The sequence below is a fragment of the Lonchura striata genome, chromosome 1 (genome assembly GCF_050655825.1).
Source record: "Lonchura striata isolate lonStrDom1 chromosome 1, ASM5065582v1, whole genome shotgun sequence".
NCBI classification, from domain to species: domain Eukaryota; kingdom Metazoa; phylum Chordata; class Aves; order Passeriformes; family Estrildidae; genus Lonchura; species Lonchura striata.
In genome coordinates, this window is record NC_140703.1 from 90,756,297 (window position 1) to 90,774,795 (window position 18,499).

General features: G+C 41.4%; 1 protein-coding gene across 1 annotated transcript in view; it reads left to right on the plus strand.

Annotated features, from left to right (window-relative positions):
• MRPS9 (mitochondrial ribosomal protein S9) overlaps window positions 1-18,499 on the plus strand; it is a 66,143-nt gene that overhangs the window by 33,565 nt on the left and 14,079 nt on the right. Inside the window, exon 11 of the mRNA XM_031506188.3 lies at window positions 1-18,499. This exon is cut by the window's right edge and continues 14,079 nt beyond it. Within this exon, the coding sequence (XP_031362048.2) occupies window positions 1-92 (92 nt within the window). The 3' untranslated portion in view covers window positions 93-18,499.

An 18,499-nucleotide genomic window follows, 5' to 3' on the forward strand; every position in this document is an offset into this window, starting at 1 on the left:
CTGGATTACTAACAGTTGACCCACGTGTGAAGGAACGAAAAAAGCCTGGTCAAGAGGGACCCAGACGGAAATTCACCTGGAAAAAGCGATAAGTCTCGAGTATTTAAAGAGTGACAAAATGCTACCACAATTTCAAAACATCCTGATTTATGATTTAAAAGTGTTGTATGAATGTATTTAGTAATAAAAGACCTTTTTCCCCTTTATAATTATTATGTCTTCTGTTTAAAAAGCAACAAACAACTCTAAATTTATTTAAAATTGAGGAAAATCATGGTGCAATTTGATGGAATGCTAAATCTAAAATAGTCACCAAGTGTCAACTTTGCATCTTAACTCCAGTGAAGTCAATAACAATTTATGAAACTGTTGGTGGATTATAACTTCTAAAAATCAGTCTATTTGCTTAATGATTTGGCAATTTAAATTCTGAAATTAGGCAGCTCCTAACCAGGTATTTGGACATCTTCAATGTGCCTCCCTTTGTGCCTCGCAGGTATCTGAGGATAAGCAACAACTTCCTACCTAAACTGTGGTGGAGTTGAGAAGTCAGTGAGGATAGTACTGACAATTGAGGGGATGCTGAGAGAGGAACTGTCACAGAGGATAACCTTTGCCTGTGGAATCAGTTGTCTCCAAGATGCTTCCCCAGGTTAAGTAGGGAGTGATTCAGAACAAGTACCTAAATTTAGGTTCTCTGAATCATCCTCTGGAGGAGTCAGTTTTTATGTTCTTCCTCCAAATGCAGATAGAGCTGGAGGGATTAAGCTGAAGCTGTCTTTGGGAACACTCTTCTCCACCCCTTACATCTCAAGGGGCCTGTTCAAGGAGGCATGTTCCGAATATGGCTAATGCACAAAGATAGCATTGGACTCTTTGCCAAATACAGTCATAACTTTTCTGTTTTAAATTCAGAAGCAGGAGGTGATGACAGTGCTGCCCACCTCCTGTCTATAACTGTAGCCTTCCAAAATAGATTAGTGGTTACAGCACTCACCCAAAAGCTTTAGGTTTTGGTTTATTGCCAACTTCCTTCCTGGGACAGAGGTCAAATTCTTTCAAGGAAGAGCATATCCTTCATCTGTCCTGTAGGAAGTGGGTCACAGCAAAAAAGAAGATAAAGTTTATCTCACCAGGAAAAGCAGAAAAATACAACTCAGTAGTTTGAACAACAGGGCACTTGCCAGTTTTCTTTTAATATAGAACACTTCAGTACTTTGAATTCTTTCTTCCAGCCAGATTTTTTTTTTAAGCAGTAGGGTACCTGCTCTGCTTCTTAACTTGCTCTAGGTCAAAATCCACACCTCAGAGGTCACAAAAGGTGCCAGTAGGTCACTGCAGGTGATAAGCAACTATGAGTGATGTGTACAGGTCATTATTTTCCCAAGCAACAAATAGACCTCATCAGCTGAGCAAAACAGAAGAGGTCAGAAATTGGGTATGCATTCTTGACAGACATGTTTGTGATTCCTCTTCCCAAAGCCTGTGCTTCTTTTTAACTTCTGTTCCATGAGAATACTCTGTAAACTTGGACAAAATTCCTCATTGCTAAGGTAGTTCATCTTAATCAGAATACATGAGGCTAAAATTACCCAAATGGACGTTATAGTAAGTTGGGTGTTGGCCTCTTTTCCAAAGTAGCAAGTGATAGAATGAGAGGAAACTGCCTAAAGTTGTGCCAGGGCAGGTTTAGATGGGATATTAGGACAACTTTCATCACCTAAAGGATTGTCTAGCACTGGATCAGGCTGTCCAGGGAAGTGGTGGCATCTCCATCTCTGAAGGTATTTATGAGACATGGGGATGTGGTGTTTGTGGACATGGTTTAGTGGTGGACTTGGCACTGCTGGGTAAATGGTCAGACTCTGAATTTAGAGGTCTCTTCCAATGCAGAAGATTCTGTGACTGGTTTAACTGAATTCAACAGCTGAGGCATTCACCTGTCCTTTTGAAAAGCAAATGGGGTTTACATGAGATTCTACACTAAAGCAAATACAGAAAGGCTTAACTAGCATTTCTTTTAATTTAAATCTGAATTGCTTGTGTATAGCAAAATAACTCTATGTCATACATCAGTAGAAGTTGTGATTTGTAGTAAAAACATTCATCCGTGCTGAGACAGGTACCTAAGGATTCTTTTGCTGTGGTCACATAATGAAATTAACATAATCACATGGTCTTGAAGGTGCTAGCTGAAGAAGATTCTGAAGAAGATTAAATAGAATTTGTATCATCTTCTCAAATGAGAATTGATCAGTTTGGCCACATTACTTGCCTCATTGCTAGGCAAGAAGCTACAAGTGCGGCAGCCTATCAGCATTTAAAACATGCGAATTCTTTTATCATGTTTTAAAGGAATTATTAGTGCTTTACCTCTCAAAAAAGTATGGCCATGGCCTTTAATGTTTTAACTGAGCAAAGAAAATGAGATTAAGTTTCAGAATTTACCACAACTTTTTAGGGAAATCACTAGGAATACTGGTTAGTGTGATGTAGCCAGGCCACTTGCTTAATAGCTACCAGCTCAGGTTTTCAACTAAATCTGAAAGTGAGGCAAAAATCATTTTTAAAAGAGAGAAAAAAAACAACCAAGGATTGTACAGTTTTTTTTCTTTTCATTTTTCATTTTACTGAAGTTCCTCTCAATTATCTGTAATACGTGTCAACATTTAGGAGTTAGGAAGTGAAATAGTTTTAATAAGAAAGATTACTATGATCTGTAGTGTTAAAGCTCATGAAAAGGTGAAACTACCTTTTTTTCACTCATTTTTGCAGACATCAGAACAAGTATCATGTGGGAGACCCAAATTTATCAGGGTTGTTAATTGTTGCTTGTGACGGAAGCACAGCAGTAGAATCAATTCATCAGTGAATAATCTGTTTTAACATCCTGCTCCTCTTACTCCATTGCAATTCCAAAGTTATTGAGAGAAGCGCCCTGAACACGTGGCATCTGTGTTCAAGCCAGGCTTCTTAGGTCTCAGTTTTGAACATTTGCAATGTGGACCGACCTATCTCGCCAGCAGGATTTCATAATTTACTGTCCTGTAACAGGTGCTTATACGCTGAACATTAAAATATTTTCTTAATGTGGACAAAAAGAAATAAGCCCTCCATGCTTTTTGGGCAATGTATGTTGTGGTTCATCCAGGCTATTTTTTGTTTAGCTAGTCTCCACCAAACGGATGTTTTTGCTGTAAGATAGCAGAATTTTCTGCGAGACAAGTGGAAGATGCCTGTGCCGCCGCGTCCTGGCGCTTGTGCCGCTCCTCGGTCTGCGGGGAGCGCTGCGCGTCCCCGGGGCGGGCAGTGCCGCCGCGCTGCCACCAGGTGGCGCAGTCCGCACAGAATGCGGAGCCCGCCGCGGGATGAGGATGCCTGGGAGGAGGGAAGGAGGAATCCTCATGGGCGCTGCTGCGGTAGCCGCAGCTTAATGTCAGAATAAGTGCATTGGCTTCCAAAAGGGCATCATCGCATTGTCTTTCCAGGACTTCCGTTTCTCATGACAAGGGAAAGGGTTTTAGTGAGAAATAATAAAAATCTGTTTTCAATATGTTAGTAATACCTTCAAATTAATAGTGCATTATGCTAAGAAATGCCAGCTGTTCTTTGAAGTTTAGAAATGGTACTGTAGCATTGTGCCAGTCATCAAAAATCATGGAATGGTTCTGGTTGATGGGACTTTCAAAAATTATCTAATTCCACTTTCCCTGCCATTGGCAGGGACACCTTCCACATGACCAAATGGCTCAAAGCCCCATCTAACCCATCCTTGAACACTTCCAGGGATGGGCTGCCATAGCTTTATGGAGCAAATCTGTTCCAATGTCTTACCACCCTCATTGTAAAGAGTTTCTGCCTTATGTCCAACCTAAATCTACCCTTAGAAATCTCATACCAAACATGTACATAACAAAATAAATACAATTTTTTAAATAAAGTGCCAGAAATCAGTTCTGGGTAAGGAGAGGGAGATTTGTTATTGAAACTGTTTTATCTGTACAGTTTCTTAAAATTCTTGTAAATATTTGAATTAATTTTCTGAGTGTTCTCTGATATTTTATATGGATAAAATTTCTTGGGCTGGAATTGAAAGCATTTTTTAATGCTGTGCTAACATACAGTGGTATCTTACTAAATGTCCAGACAAACAAGTAAACATAAATCACTGCCCGTGTACCTGCCCACATAAACAGTGTGGGAGCAGAACAAAACAAGCAAATAAATGGGCAGTAATGGGTTTAGATTTCATGGTGCTTAGTATCTGCCCTCAGACACTGTGTCAGAAATCACCTCCACTGTTAGTTCTCAGTATTAAATACCCAAATGTTGAAGTCTTTCTGGTGGGCAATTCCAGTCCACCTGCCATTTCTCTCCTACTTACCAGCCCCATCAGCTGTGATGGATACTCTGCTGCTCTGCTGGGGACTTGCTCGGTTTGAAGGAAGGAAGAAAACCTTGAGTGCTCCACTCACAGCACAGTGTATTTCCACACACTAAATCTTTGAGGCATTCAAGGTGTGTCCTGACTATTTCTTCATCATTTCAATAAATGGCACACTCAGATGCTGATGATACTGATATAATAAACGATGCAAGCAGAGTAGTGTGTGCTTGTCAAATGTCCTGAGCAGACTAGTACATCACAGAAGTAATTTCAGACTGAGAGATAATTAGCAGGAGGTACAAGATGGTTCAGTCTTTCTGAAAGTGCTGATTTGCCTCTGAGGCCCAGAGCCAGTCCTGACACTTTCCTGCTGGCCTGGTAATACTTTACCTCAGTAACTGTAGTAACTGACATAATGCTAAGAAAAAATTGATTGCACTAACAGTACCAAGGCAGAATTGATTACAAAAAATTACAACATCTCTAGGTACAGCCCTTATTTCAAGTCCCAGAGTAGCCCTGCAGATTTGGATTGATGGCACTTTGGCCAAATTTACCTAATTCCTTGAGTATTAGATTGCATATGGGCAATGGCAGCTGTAATGCTTTTGTATTGGTGGAGATATCAGCAATATGTTTTTGTTGGTTTAAACTTGTATTCATTTAACCTCAACTGAGGTTTTACAGGAAAATACTTTACAAATAAAGAATGAGTGAAGATTATCCATTTTCAGCAATAAAATGGTAGGAATATTGTTGCAGACTGCGTAACAGAGAAAGAAGGGATCATTGCTTTGTAAAGGACCCTGTATCTCTGTCTTACAGAACTCTTTTCATGCTTGGTGTGAACATGGCATGCCCATTGCTGCAAGTGTGAGGGGAGCCAGCAAAAGCCTCACGTAGTGCTCTTAGGCAGGAACAGCAATGAACGAGAGGCTGTGACATGAATACTGACAGGGCTGTGTGAGACAAAACATCTGCTTCCTTCAACTTCGTTGCAAAAGGAGAATGCAAGCACGTGGTTGCACAATATCCTCCTTGCTCAGCTCACAAATAAAGCCATAGGGCAGCTGGGCTGTCAGGATCTTACACCTTTCTGCTACGTGTCACCTGTCATGCTCAACCTGAGCTGTACACTCCCATCTCAGTGGTAAATTTGGGGCAGCTGAGGAAAGCCCCAGGCAGCTGCTGCAGGCTGTGTTGCAGTTCAGGCATGCTGTTGGTGTGTTTGCTGTCTGGGTTTGCTGTGAGAGGGAAGTGAGGCTCACAAAGATCTCACTGAGGCTGAGTATTCTGTTGGGGAGGGACCCCAGCAATGAAGCAAGGGCTGCCCCTGCTCGTGTAGTAGAGCTCTAGAAGCTGTTACTTAATAAAAGTTTGCCCACGGATTACATCACCTGCAAGGTAGTGAGGAATTTGCTTTTCTCCTAGCTCAGCTGCAGTTAAATTGTTAGGAATTAAAAGCATGTTCTTAGTGAAACCTTGACATGCATGCTGGCATCTCTTGGATTTTTTTGAGCCAAGGCTACAGGGATATCTCCTCTTTCATCTGAGATACCTCTGGTAGCTATTGCTTCTGCTAGGAGAGCTGACACAGGTTTAATATTCAGCTTCCCTCAAAGAGTTTCCTTCCCTGTGAGAAAGTCACTTTGAGACCTATTTAATTCCTCCCCCTGTATTACCTCTGAACTCTGTATAATTTCAGAGGTTGAGCAAGCGGGCAGATTATTTTCTTCTCTAAGTCATGCTTCCAAAGCTGAAAGACTCATCTGTACTCAAGTTGTGAAGATCCCTTAATGATTTTATTTGACTAAGGCCAAATGAGAAAGAAAAACGATCTCTGAAAAATTTCATTAGTAAAACATTTGCTTCTTTGTTTCTCTAACAGCCGGATTTCTGTGTGATCTCTGCCTTAATTCATCAGGGATAGCTGGTTGCACCAGGTGTGCTGATCAAGCTGATACTAATGGGCTGATTGTGCAAAACATACACTTCACCCTCTGGAAGACTCGTGCCTCAGACCAGGAACATGCAGAACAACTGCCCCATGAAGATATTCCAAAATATGAAACAAAAACTGGGCAGGAGACAGATCAGCTGAGAGCAGCTGCAGGGAGTCAGGGGCAACTGAACTTCCAAGAGCACCAGGCCAACCCTGCCAGCTGCTGAAGTCTGGGAAAGCCCTAGGAAAAGAGCCATCTCAGGAGGTGAATAGCTGGTCAGTATGGAAGCTGTGGTACTGACTGATGCACTGATGGTGTCTAGTGCTTCAACTATTTAGGATGTCACCCTTTATTCATGATGGATGGGGTTCCAGATCTGCTCCACCTGGCACCTGGGCTGCTCTCAGGCTGGCGGGACAAAGTCAGGAAAGTGTTTCACTGTGGGAGGGAGGAACTGCTGGCTGGAACTCTCATGTTGTGCATGGGCAGAGGATGTACCCCTTCTGTACAGCAATGCAGCTGATTTTATTTGCCAATAAAAAGGGGACACTGTGAGCTTATTTTTATGTTAAGGAACTTACTGTTTAATGTAGCATGTTATGTTAGCATAAAGTTTGTCAGATGTTTAACATCAAAAGTCAAGACTTCACCCACTGCCTAAATTTGGCAAAAATCTGATTGGTTTCTTTTGTAGAAAGCCAATTTAGGAATCAATTATATATTGTGATGGGTGTGAAAACAGCTCTTCTTTGGTCATTGTAGTAGATTGCAGCTTGTAGTCTGACATCACTTAACTGCAGAGCAAATTGTTTGAAAATGAAAACTATTAGGACACTTAAAAATGTTCAGTTTCAAAATGACTACTTAACAACCATTAAAGCGTCTTTATAGAAATGTCACTACCCTCGTTACATCTGTACCTTTGGTTAGTTTCTTTCCCCCTTTCTAATTTTCTCCCAGCATCTTGCAGCTTGCCTATTATTTGGATGTATAATTAGAAATCTATTATTATGTTTTATGGAGATGTAAAGAGTAGGAAGAAAGCTGCATAACTACTTTTTACATACAGCATGCAAATTATCCACCTTGTGTATTTTGGCTCTGAATGTTCTGCAGATGTAGTTTCATTTCCCTTGGATCTTTGTTTACACATTTTTATTGCTAGTCATCAAGTATAGAAGCAGAAAAATCAAAATAGGAGGGGAGGAGGGACCTTTCCAAAGAAGCAGCTTCACATGCTCCCATCACAGAGCAGTATCAAAATTAATGTGCTTCACCTACACACTTCTGTGCATGGCCATTATTTATAATAGATGGTCATGGAAATGGTAGAGGCAATCAAAATCTCATGAGAAAATGGTCACTGCCCAAGCTGAATAGTTGGGAAAGTGCTTTGAAGGATACAGTTTAAAATGTTCCATCCAAATGCTGTGTGTGCTCAGAAAGAATGTGGGATGGGGCTTTGGATGTACCCCACAGCTCAGGATGAGCAACACCTCTTTCCTCAACCTGACTCTTGCAGATCAGTGTTGTTGTGGACTTGCCTAAGGATAATATCCCACTGTGTGCTACTCTCAGGACCTGATCTGAAGTCAGTGGAAGCCTTTACATCAGGTCCTTGTATTTTTAAGGGTTTAAGATCCCTCTACTGAACTCCTGTCAATACCTGTGGCACAGTGTGGTTTATGGGCTACACTCCTTCAAATTTTCCAGTTCACTGGAGAGTGAATGAAGTGAAGGTTTGTCCCTCCTCTCTCTGCATACACCAGATAGAAATATCTTGAGCCAAGAAGCTCCTCCATACTCTGCAGCTGTTGATCAGAAAAGTCTGGTGAGGCTGTGAGAGCTAGCAAAGCTTCAGGAGCTTTTGAGCGGCATGGAGCACTGAACACCTTGAGAGAGCTGCAAGCCTTGCTTGCCTTTTGGGGTTGCCTGCTGGGTCCCTGAGAGTGTTTCCTTGGGTGGGAGGATGCCTCTAAGGCAGGGAGGCCTCAGTGCAATGCCTTTAAAGCAAAAATTACTTTAAGCTGGCATTGGATATTGGGTCTGATACCAGTGCATGAGCATGGCTCTCGGAGAGAGTGTAAAAACACATGATCTTTCTTTTCTGGGGGAAGGAGGAGGGTGCCAATGTTTGAGAATGAGCTGCCTTCATGATAGCAGGAGCCTCCCTTGTGGGGATCTGGCACAGACCTGTGATATGTGAATTAAGATTACACATAGCCTTGTTGTTAAATGGTTTAGTCGCTCAGTGTAACTTTTAAACATTAAATTTTAAAAATAAAAAAGGGCAAATTACACTTAGTAGGTATGCATTTTGAGAAATATATTTTGTTTTATTGAATAGCATCAATTTGTTTAGCCAGTGACTGGACAAAATGAGGTATAACATCTTTACAATATACAGGTTTTTCCCTGTTTTGAGTTGCTGGTATGACTTAGCTTTTAATTTAATATAAGTGTCAAAAGAATAAATTGCCCAAGAGTATCAATCTCTTTTAGTCAGAGTAGAAGCAGAAAACAGATTGTGGTCAACCAGATGTTAATACCTAATAATAAAGTAATGTTTGATCATGTATTGTATGCAGGTATACATGAACACACATTTGCATCCAGGTATTGCACACTTACATCTATTAGACCTAGGGAAGATACGTAATTCTTTCTGATTTAAATAAATAAATAATTCCTCGTGGTAGTTTGATAACTGTGCTGTGGTTACGACTTAGCTATAAGGACTGGAACAATTCAGAATAAAGTTGCAGTTGGGTAGCTGTTACGATGCTGGGTGAGCACATAGTTCAGCTCCTGCTCCTTTCCAGAGCTTGTATGTGACTGTGGAAAAATTGCTTAATGCCTGATCATGACCTGCAGGGGTCTGTTAATACTTGAACAGAGGCAATGGTGAGAGATCTGTTTACTCATTACAGTGGCCAAGTTTTCAGAAGAGAATCCAGGTATGAGCATGCTAATGTCAGTCACCCTGGCCCTGTCTGTCCATCCTCACGGCTGCTCTCAGGCAGCCTGCAGCTTCTGCTCTAGCCCTCATGCTGTGTCCTGATCTAAGTCCTTGTGTCTGATGACACCAGAGGTGCTGCTCTCAGAGAAGAGCAGCACAACCTCCTCACCTGCTCCAAGTCTGCCACAAGAGCCCCGAGGGGAGTTCTCCATTCAACTGGCTTTTAGAACTTAGTCAACTTTAAATGGCTACACAGCTTTTAGCTGGTGATCAAAACTGGCATATGGCTTTTTGAAACTGTAAATGAAAGAGAATTGTGTTTCTGGGATGAGAGGCTGAGCTACAGAAAGGAGGAAAGATGGGGCAGGAGGCCAGGTCAGACGTTTTGCTTCTGCTGCCATTAGGAACGCTGGAGACACCATGAGTGACCACTGCTTGGGGTGTGGTGTGTCATTCCTCAAAACTGAATTAGATCCTTTCTCTGTGTCTTCCCCTCCTCTTTGATGTCAGCACTGGTGCCTGAGCTGGGTCTCGTGTGCATGAGAGTGGCACTAGCACTGTGGCCAGTTTGTTTCCCCAAGAACTATCCTCCCACAGGTGATGCCATGCCTGAGCCTCAGCTTCCTGCTCGGCAGGCAGGGAAGAGAAGCTTTGTCCGGCTGGAGGTCTGCCCCAGCTATTCCCAGGCATGACCAGAGAGCAACTTGACTGCATTTCTGCAAACTTATGTATGTTTTTTCATTTTAGGGTTGCTGTAACATTTTAGCGTTACTTGCAGGAGAGGGTAGGATTTTGAGACATTGGGGTTGTTACTTGCAGTGTCAGTGAAGTGCTGAGGTTCAGCCAGGTATGGACCAGGGCATCTCTCCCTCAGTCCTGTCCCATTTATGGGTTATGTCTTGCAGGTCCAACAGCTGTAGAAGCTTTTTAAAATCACTAGTTTAAGAAGATATATCTCTGGATACACCCAGGGAGGAGATCTGTTGAGGAAGCAGGTGCCAGTTTTCCATAGTTTTAAGAGCCAAATTGTGCCTTAGTGCTGATTTTTAGTTTTAAGGCAATATTGAGAATTTAAACACCCTTCTTTCTTTTTTATTATTTTTTATTTGATCCAGCTGGAGCTCATACTTCCTCTTTAACTTTTTCTTTTATTATTTAAAATCCTTAATTATCTGAGACAAAATTGGTAAGAAAATCTGCAGAATCTAGGGATTCCACAGAGCTCTCTCTATAAACACTCAGGCTATTCACTGTTGCCAAATAGACATGTGCCAACTCTGAAACACCCACCCACTCCCTCCTTCTGCCGCAGCAAACTAATAAGCACATTGATTACATTCATTTAAGGAAAAACACTGCTCTTTTAAACTTTACATCCCGCGTGCTTTAGATTTCTGATTACGAGAGATATCCTGTTTATCACACATCATGTGGTGAAAAAGCTACTTGACACACCTCAACGCATTAGATATTTTAAAAGAATATTTTATAGTGTACCAGCAAGTGGTAGTAAGGGATAATTATCATTTCCTGCAAGCTCTTGTACTATTTGCAAGATGAACGAGAGGTCTCTTATATGTGATTTTTTGTAAAGGTCCCTTAAATGCCTTCAATCCCCCCAAACAAAAATGTTCACATGCAGTTTCTCTCTTCCTTCCCTCTCCTCTCCCCCTTTTCCCCCTCCCCAAATCTGGAAAAACTTTGTTACAGTTATATGAGACATCCACGTGATGCCTTGTTTGCTTCTCTATAGGAATTAGTCATTAAAAATGACAATTCTGTAGTTACATATAGGTGCATATGCACATATATATATATAAACAAATAAAATATGTATATATGTATATATACATATAGGTGCATATGCATATATATATACAAGCAAATAAAAAACAATATATATGTGTTGCACATTCATTGATGAAATACATAGTGTATATTTAAGCCAAAGTTGAAACCCACCTCTTTAAGATCTGAGGACTAGCAGGAATGTCCCAAGGTAGATTAAAATCCTTTCCAAATGTCCCGTGCAGCCATATGTAGTTATGTACATAGACAAGCTTGCTTTCCTCCAGCAGATTCTTGTGGAATCCCTCACCAAGCCCAGGGCCCTGGTGATGCCCAGCAGAGCTCCCTGGGTGTGGTCCTGGCCAGGTTTCCTGAAGGTGTTGGTGCAGGGAAGGGAAGCAGGTCCCCACTGGAGCAGCTGGTGCTGGTTACCACCTCTGGGCAGCTCAGAAATGAGCAACAAACTCATTGCAAAGCTGTGGAAAACCTTGCTTGGAATCCTCCTCTGGGCCTGTTTGAGTTTACTGTGGTGAATTTTTATCACAATTGAGTGATTTGGCCGCTTAAAGAAATACTATCAAAGGTATCAGCAAAAGCAGGGTTTAATATGACTTCATGAAAATATAACTTACAAATTTTGATGGCAAGGTTCACTGTATTACTTACTGGACAATTTACAGCATCCTTAGTTCAGTAAAATTAGAAGCAATTTGGAATGATTTACGTGGAAGCTAGAAATGCAAAAGGGGGAAGAGTGCCAAGGATATGGATGCAAAGATAAGGTTGCAAAAGGGGTTAGCAGCACTTAGTCATTGAGTACTTTAACATTTACAAAGCTATTCAATATGGTTCATTGTAAATATAATAATGACTTAACTATGGATTTGAGATAGTAACCTTCATACCATAATCAATTCACACATATAAGGGGTGTTGCTTTGCTAAATGGGAAAAGTGCCCAGACCCTCAGTAAGAACCAGAATTCTGATTCATTCCCCTCAATTGAAATACCCTGAATGAAGAGGGTTGATGGTAGGGCACCAGCCCCACTGGCTGACCAGCAACATCCCACAGTGGTGGGACAGTGCTGTGCAGTGATTGCCCCCTGTTCAGTTTCCAAGTGAGTGTTTCACACCCTTGAAGCTCCTGACCAGACCTTAACGTTGAGCCTGGCAGTGCCCCATGAGAGCTTGCAGGGGATTAGCGATGGGGAGGGATGGTGTCTGTGGATCCCCTGGCATCTGAACCTGCGGTAGCTCTCCAAGCAAGAGCCATCTTGTGCTGGCTCTGACAGTCCAGCTTTGCTTTTCTTTGAGAGATTATCTGCAGGTAGAAGAGAAATCTGTTGGGATCTGATTTTTCTTTGCTACTGAACTTCAGTATTTGTGATTCTGAATTTAATGCCAGGTGCTATGGTAATAGGGAGCAGAGACTTGTGCATCTAAAAAACCAGTGTCTAAAACCAGTCACCATAACCAAAATAACCTCTCAGGGGCATGAGGTGGTGTGAGTTTTTAAAATTCACTGTGCTCATTTGTAATCTAGAGTTAAACATTTGTCTCAGGTCCTGTTTCCAGACCATACAATGGCTTTGACTGAAGCTGGATTGATGCTTCCACAGGTTCTCATTATCAGGCTGGGGACTACTTATATTTCTCAGTATAAGCATGTATCCTCAGATTAATTGTATTAGTTACCTTTAACCCTGTATATTATTGTCCAAATCCATAAATATTTCTTAAAAATATATATTTTCCTGTTCACCTATACAGTGCTAATGTAGATTGTCTCTTCCAGTCAAACCCAGGTACTGTTTGGTTTTGGGGTTTTTTTCCCATTTGTGTGCAATCTCCATAGTTATTCTAGTAGACTTTTAGAGGTGTCATTTACCAAGAATTCTTCCTAATATTTTGACTGCTAACCACAAGTTTTCCCCCTTAGAATAGCTTTTCTAATGGAACAATTCAGAAAAAGCACTATAATCATATAATAATGTACTGTGACAAGAACTGTTCAGCTTCATGTTTTGGCATTCAGTGTATTCTCAGTTCTTCACCATGTCTGGCAAGATATTATAGAGAAGTAGTTGAGAAAATCTTTGTAGTAAATACAGAACAAATTGTAGCAGATCTCCTGCTGTTTTTCAGTTGTTTTTAACGTGTGTGTTTCTGTAGGACATCTTCCAGCAGGACAAGAGAGCAGCTGAAAACTTCTATGGCCTGCAACTGCAAAGTTTCTGCAGACTTTCCAAGATTCAATAGAGCTTGTTTCTGTCCTTGGAAAGAAAGGAGCAGCTAACTCACACAGAATATACAGAATCATGGCTCACAGTAGAGGGATTCAGTTGCAAATCTAACTAAGTGAACTTAGATCACTTCCAGAAACTTAACAGAGTTGCTCAAATAAGAATTACTTTGTTTGGATATATGTCACAAACCAGGAACTTGTAAAGTTGAAGAATCCTCTGAATGTTCAAGTGCTGCTGAGAAGCCTTCTATAGAAGATCAGTAGAAATTGTAAAAACATTCCTCTGATTATAAAGTCTTAGAAATTATTGAAAATATAAATTTATGCTGTGGAACATTGTTTCTCTTGCTATATATTTTTGTTGCTGTTCCTGTTGAGGTTCTGCTGCAGTGATCTTTATAGGGACGATTCCCAGGAGGCCTGAAACCTTTCAGATCTTATTGCTTATATGTTTTCTTTTCTTGACAGAACAATACGAAATATCTGACCTTGCCCAGAGCAATATCATTAAAGCTAAACAAGATAACACTTGTACTGTGTCTTGGTCAGGAGCTGTCTAAAGCACTTCCTGAGTTCCTCTGGAACAAGAAGAAAAATTCAGGCAGTTGAAACACATGTGGTGACATAAAACTAGTATTTCTTATTTTAACACAGGTAATAATAAATAAGTAAATAAATAAATAAAAATACAAATGTTTAAAACAAAGAAATGGGGTTGTTTATAGCCCAGAAGCTCATATTGAATTTTTTTTTTATCATACAGTAAATGAAATTCAGACCTAGGTATTTCGAAGGACTTTTTGTTTGAGAATCTACTAGTGTGCTTTGGGCTAACATCAGGTGACCAGCAGAGGTCTGTCACAATGTTTTTCACCTCATGTCAAGCATAGGAGAAGATATGGAGCCCAGCTGACTTTATCTCTCAACTGACAAATGCACATCAGTCAAGGTGACTTAGCAAGGAAGGGCTAAGAAAGTGAAAGCCAGAGGGTAAGGGGGCACACAACAATTTTCTGCACTGAACACAAGAAGACAAAAATTAATTTTTGACAGACAGTAAATCTACTCTGCCTTTTTTCCTTTACTTGTGGAGGAACTCAAAACACTTTATATATAGGTCCCATCATGCAGCCTTTTTGTCTACATACTTAATTGGGCAAATATTTTAAAGTCATCATTCTCTTCTCCTTTTTTTCCCCAGCTTCAGGGGAAGTCAGTGCCCCAAGGACACATGCAAGCACTGCTTCTGGTATGATGCTTGTGCCATCCAGTGATCTGGTGAGTGGCAGCTGCCAGTTTAAGGAATGAGATGATGCAGCCTGTTGGTGAAGCCCTGGGGCATCGCAGGCAGTGCCCTGCTTTGGGCAAAGCTTTTTCCTTGCTTGCCCAGGAGCTGCATTCAGCTCTTTTATTTCAGTTCTCCTTTGTGCTTGCACAGGATCAGTAGCACTGAGGAGGGCGAGTAGCCTCATGAAGAGGATTATTCTCCTTTCTGGATCACCTTTTCCCCTGCTATACTGGCTGCTGTGTACTTTTCCCCAGGACAGCAGAGTTTGACTAGGCTGGAGTGCCATTCACAGCACACTTCCCATCCTGGAGATTGTAGTCAGAACAGATGGCTCTTTGTTGCTGAGTATATGTGAGAGCTAAATTGAATGTGAGCTCTTGTCTAATATTTAACAAAGCACATATTGAGTTAATGACTAATGTGTCATTATTGCAGGAAGCTTTTAGTTCCAAAAGGTTAAGTGGTTCATTTGAATATTGCCCAAGTATCTTTGCCCTGTTAGGGCTTTTTTTTCCCCTAAAGTTAATTTGCTATTGTTGTGATCATGTCTGACAAGTGGTGGGTAAAAGCACAGGCAGGTTATGGGGGTCTGTTTCCACTACATTATTTTACTGGTTGGATTTATTTAGCTGAGCATCTCATTTGCATGAGCCCTTATTCAGGGATTGAAAGCTGGTTTTGATCATAGGGCATCTTCCACTGGGAATTATTTGCATCGGAGGCAAAGGACTTGGAGAGAAGTGATAGGAAAGTGGGCAAAGTTAATGGAAGCAGAAGAGATAACCAGAGCTACAAGAACAGACTTGCTGTGTTTTCACAGGTAGAGGAGTAGGCTTAGGAATTACTATTAAATATAAAATTGTAGTGGTTGAGTACTAGTGAAGCACCATAGAAACAAGTTTCTGCTACACTGATATCAATCATGTGAACTGTTTATGACATGTGATCTTGAAAATGGAAAAAAATAGTTCTTCGTGTTAGTTTGCTTGTGTTGAACTTTCCGTTATTTGAATGAATTTTTCAGTGAGGAGCAGATTCCTCTTAAATTGGTTCAGCACATATTTTTCTATTAATTTGTTGGGAAGGAGAACACACAGGCACATCAGGTGCACGCTGTCCTACTTTGCTGCTTGCAGCACAGGAGTTGTGTGTGAAGCTGTCATCTGAAGCTTGCAGGAAAACCACAGCTGTTGCAGTTATCAGCCTTTTTTTGCCACGGTCACTGTTGCACCTTTGCCACCCTACAGCAGAGTGGAACATCAAAGGTTCCCCTTTGGCTTTGTAACAATGGCAATTTTAACATAACTGCATCACAGGTCTGCATTTCCTAGCTGTATTTTGAATAAATTATAGATTTTTTTTTTAATTCTGAATCTTCAATTTAAAATATTTTAAAACTATTAATTAATAATAACCTCCAATGGCTCCACCTCTCTGGAAAGGAGAACCAGCTTAGGACCTCAATGCTAATACAGAGGAAAAAACCAATCTTACTTTCAAGGTAGTGAGCATGATTTTTTTTTAATTAGTCCATTTATTAGAGTTTATGTATCAACTCCTTGAATTAGGTAAGCTTATTTGTTCTAAATCATCTGAACTATTTTTTTTTCAAAAATAATTTTTCTAATGTCACCTGAATTAGGATGGCTGTTTAATTAAGCCTTGCTTGCAACTGAAGATGAAATGTAGATAAATTGAGGCACCTCCTGGTTACAAATTGTTTTTTAATCTGTAAGATAAAAATGAAGCTTCTTTTCAGCTTTCAATTCAATAATAAGATTTGCCTTAAGCATTGGTAGGGAGAATATCCAGGAGCTAGACTGAGAACAAATACGTCTGTGTGCTAGTAGAGGGATCTAAATTAGCAGTCATCAATTAATTTGATACATTTTCAGGCTGCTTAGTCGAAACTACAAATAGCTTGGACGTTAAAGTATTTTTTTTTTTTAAGTTTCTTTAAAAAAGAAAAATTAAAGATATTTCTGTGGGCCTTTGAGTAGCCTTGGTATGAGTCCTTGCAGTGGAATGGTTCTGTCCTGGAGCTTGTCTGTGCAGTTAGAATTACAGGACAACTACTAAATTCCTTCTTCCTCGAGAAACAAACCCATTTCCTCTTTGTTTATTTTATAGTCTAAGCTCAAAATATTCCTCCAAATGATTCTCAATGGCTTCCTGTGCACATTTTCAGCTCAATAACTCGCATGAAACTCAGCTTCACATTTTTCACTTTTCAAGAGTCCAGAGAATTTTGATGAAAAAATATTTTATTCTGCATTGTCTGGAGTACTCAAAGGAGCTATTTTCTGCAGGAAAATAGCCCCTCTTGCCAAAGTGTGCCCTTTTGCCAAAGACCTTTGCTTCCCAAGTTCAGATTTTTACCTCTCTCTGAGAAAAATCTCCATGATGGTTATCAAAACACTGTAAAATCACATTGCTTTTCCATGTAAGTGAGCTTTGCTAAACCAGGGTCCTCTGTGCACCTCAGCATTGCAGTTCTATGAAAGGATCAGCCTTCTTCTGTGAGTTTGGACCAAAAATAGGCACAAGGAAGCATTTTTTGTAAATGTGCTCTAATTCATCCAAAGGCATTATTCTCTAAGACCTAGTGAGCAAGATCTTCCAGGTATCACCTGATTTCACTCCTTGTTCAATATCATCCTTTTTGGTAACATTTTTTCCTGCCCTACTGCATCAGGAGGTCCCTGCTTGTGGTGGCATCTCATCCCTTCTGACATCCAAAAGTGAAGCACATGATCTGCAAACCTCCTCAGAACAGGGTGTGGCGCAGTCAGTTGGGCTGCCGGGGAAAGCGCCCAAGCACAGAGCAAAATGAACATCACAGCAATTCCATACCTTGGGCCAAGACATGCAGTTATCCAAATGGCCAGGGAGCAAATGTTCCTTCACAACCTCAGGACCACTTCAGGAGAGATGTGCCTCAACAGACACATAACCCCGGCGGTCACCGCTCAGGGATGCAGTAATGTGGGTATCAGAGCAGCAGCTGTTCCCAGGTGTGGGAAGTGAATGGGAGCTTCATTTTTGTGCCCATCCCTGCCTGTGCTGTGGGGCCAGACAATGCTCTGCTGAGGCATGAAGTCAGTGGAGTCTGTTTTCCTTCATGGATCTAAAATGGTTTGCCCATTGGCACCATGCTGCACAAGGTGTCAGGGATCACTGAGTTTTACAGACCTAAAGCCCGAATGTATCCAAAGGAAATGCAGCAAGCTGCCAACCTCAGTGTAAAGAAAACACCCTTCTTTTCATGCATGTCCGAGACCCAAAACTGTTTTTGCAGGGAGGAAGCCGAAGGAGGTGAGTGGCAGAGTGAAGCTGCCATGGCCGTGGTTAAAGGATGGCTGTCGTAGTTTGACATGGAAAAAAGAATTTTTTCCAGAAGGAAGAGGTTAATTTGGATATTGACTAGTTGAAGGTGGACACACCTCTGAGAACACAGAGGGGTTAAAAGCAGAATTCCCAGGGGAACTCGCTCTCTTTGGTTCCGGTCAGCCGCAGTGCAGCCTCTCCCCTGCCCGGCCGTGGCTGGGTGGGGAGGGGAAGGCCCATGGCCTGACTGAGGTGGGCCCAAGGGTGGAGGGGCTGGAACCCCCTGCAGATGGAAGGGTGGAAGAAATCTGGGATGTCTCCGTTCCCCCCCAGAGTTTCTCTCCCGCGAGAAAGAGAGAGAGAAAGAGACAGCGGCAGTGGAGAAGCAGCGGTGCGGGGGGAGCTGCAAGGTGCCCAGTCATGTGGGAGCTGCCGGAGTCTGGGCATCGAGTCATCCTGGGAGTTTGGACTTTTAACCCTTCCTTGAGAAATGAAAGCTTTGTGAATTTTTTCTTTCCCCTCCTCGGTTTGAAAGAGAGGAAGAGGGACACCTTGGACCC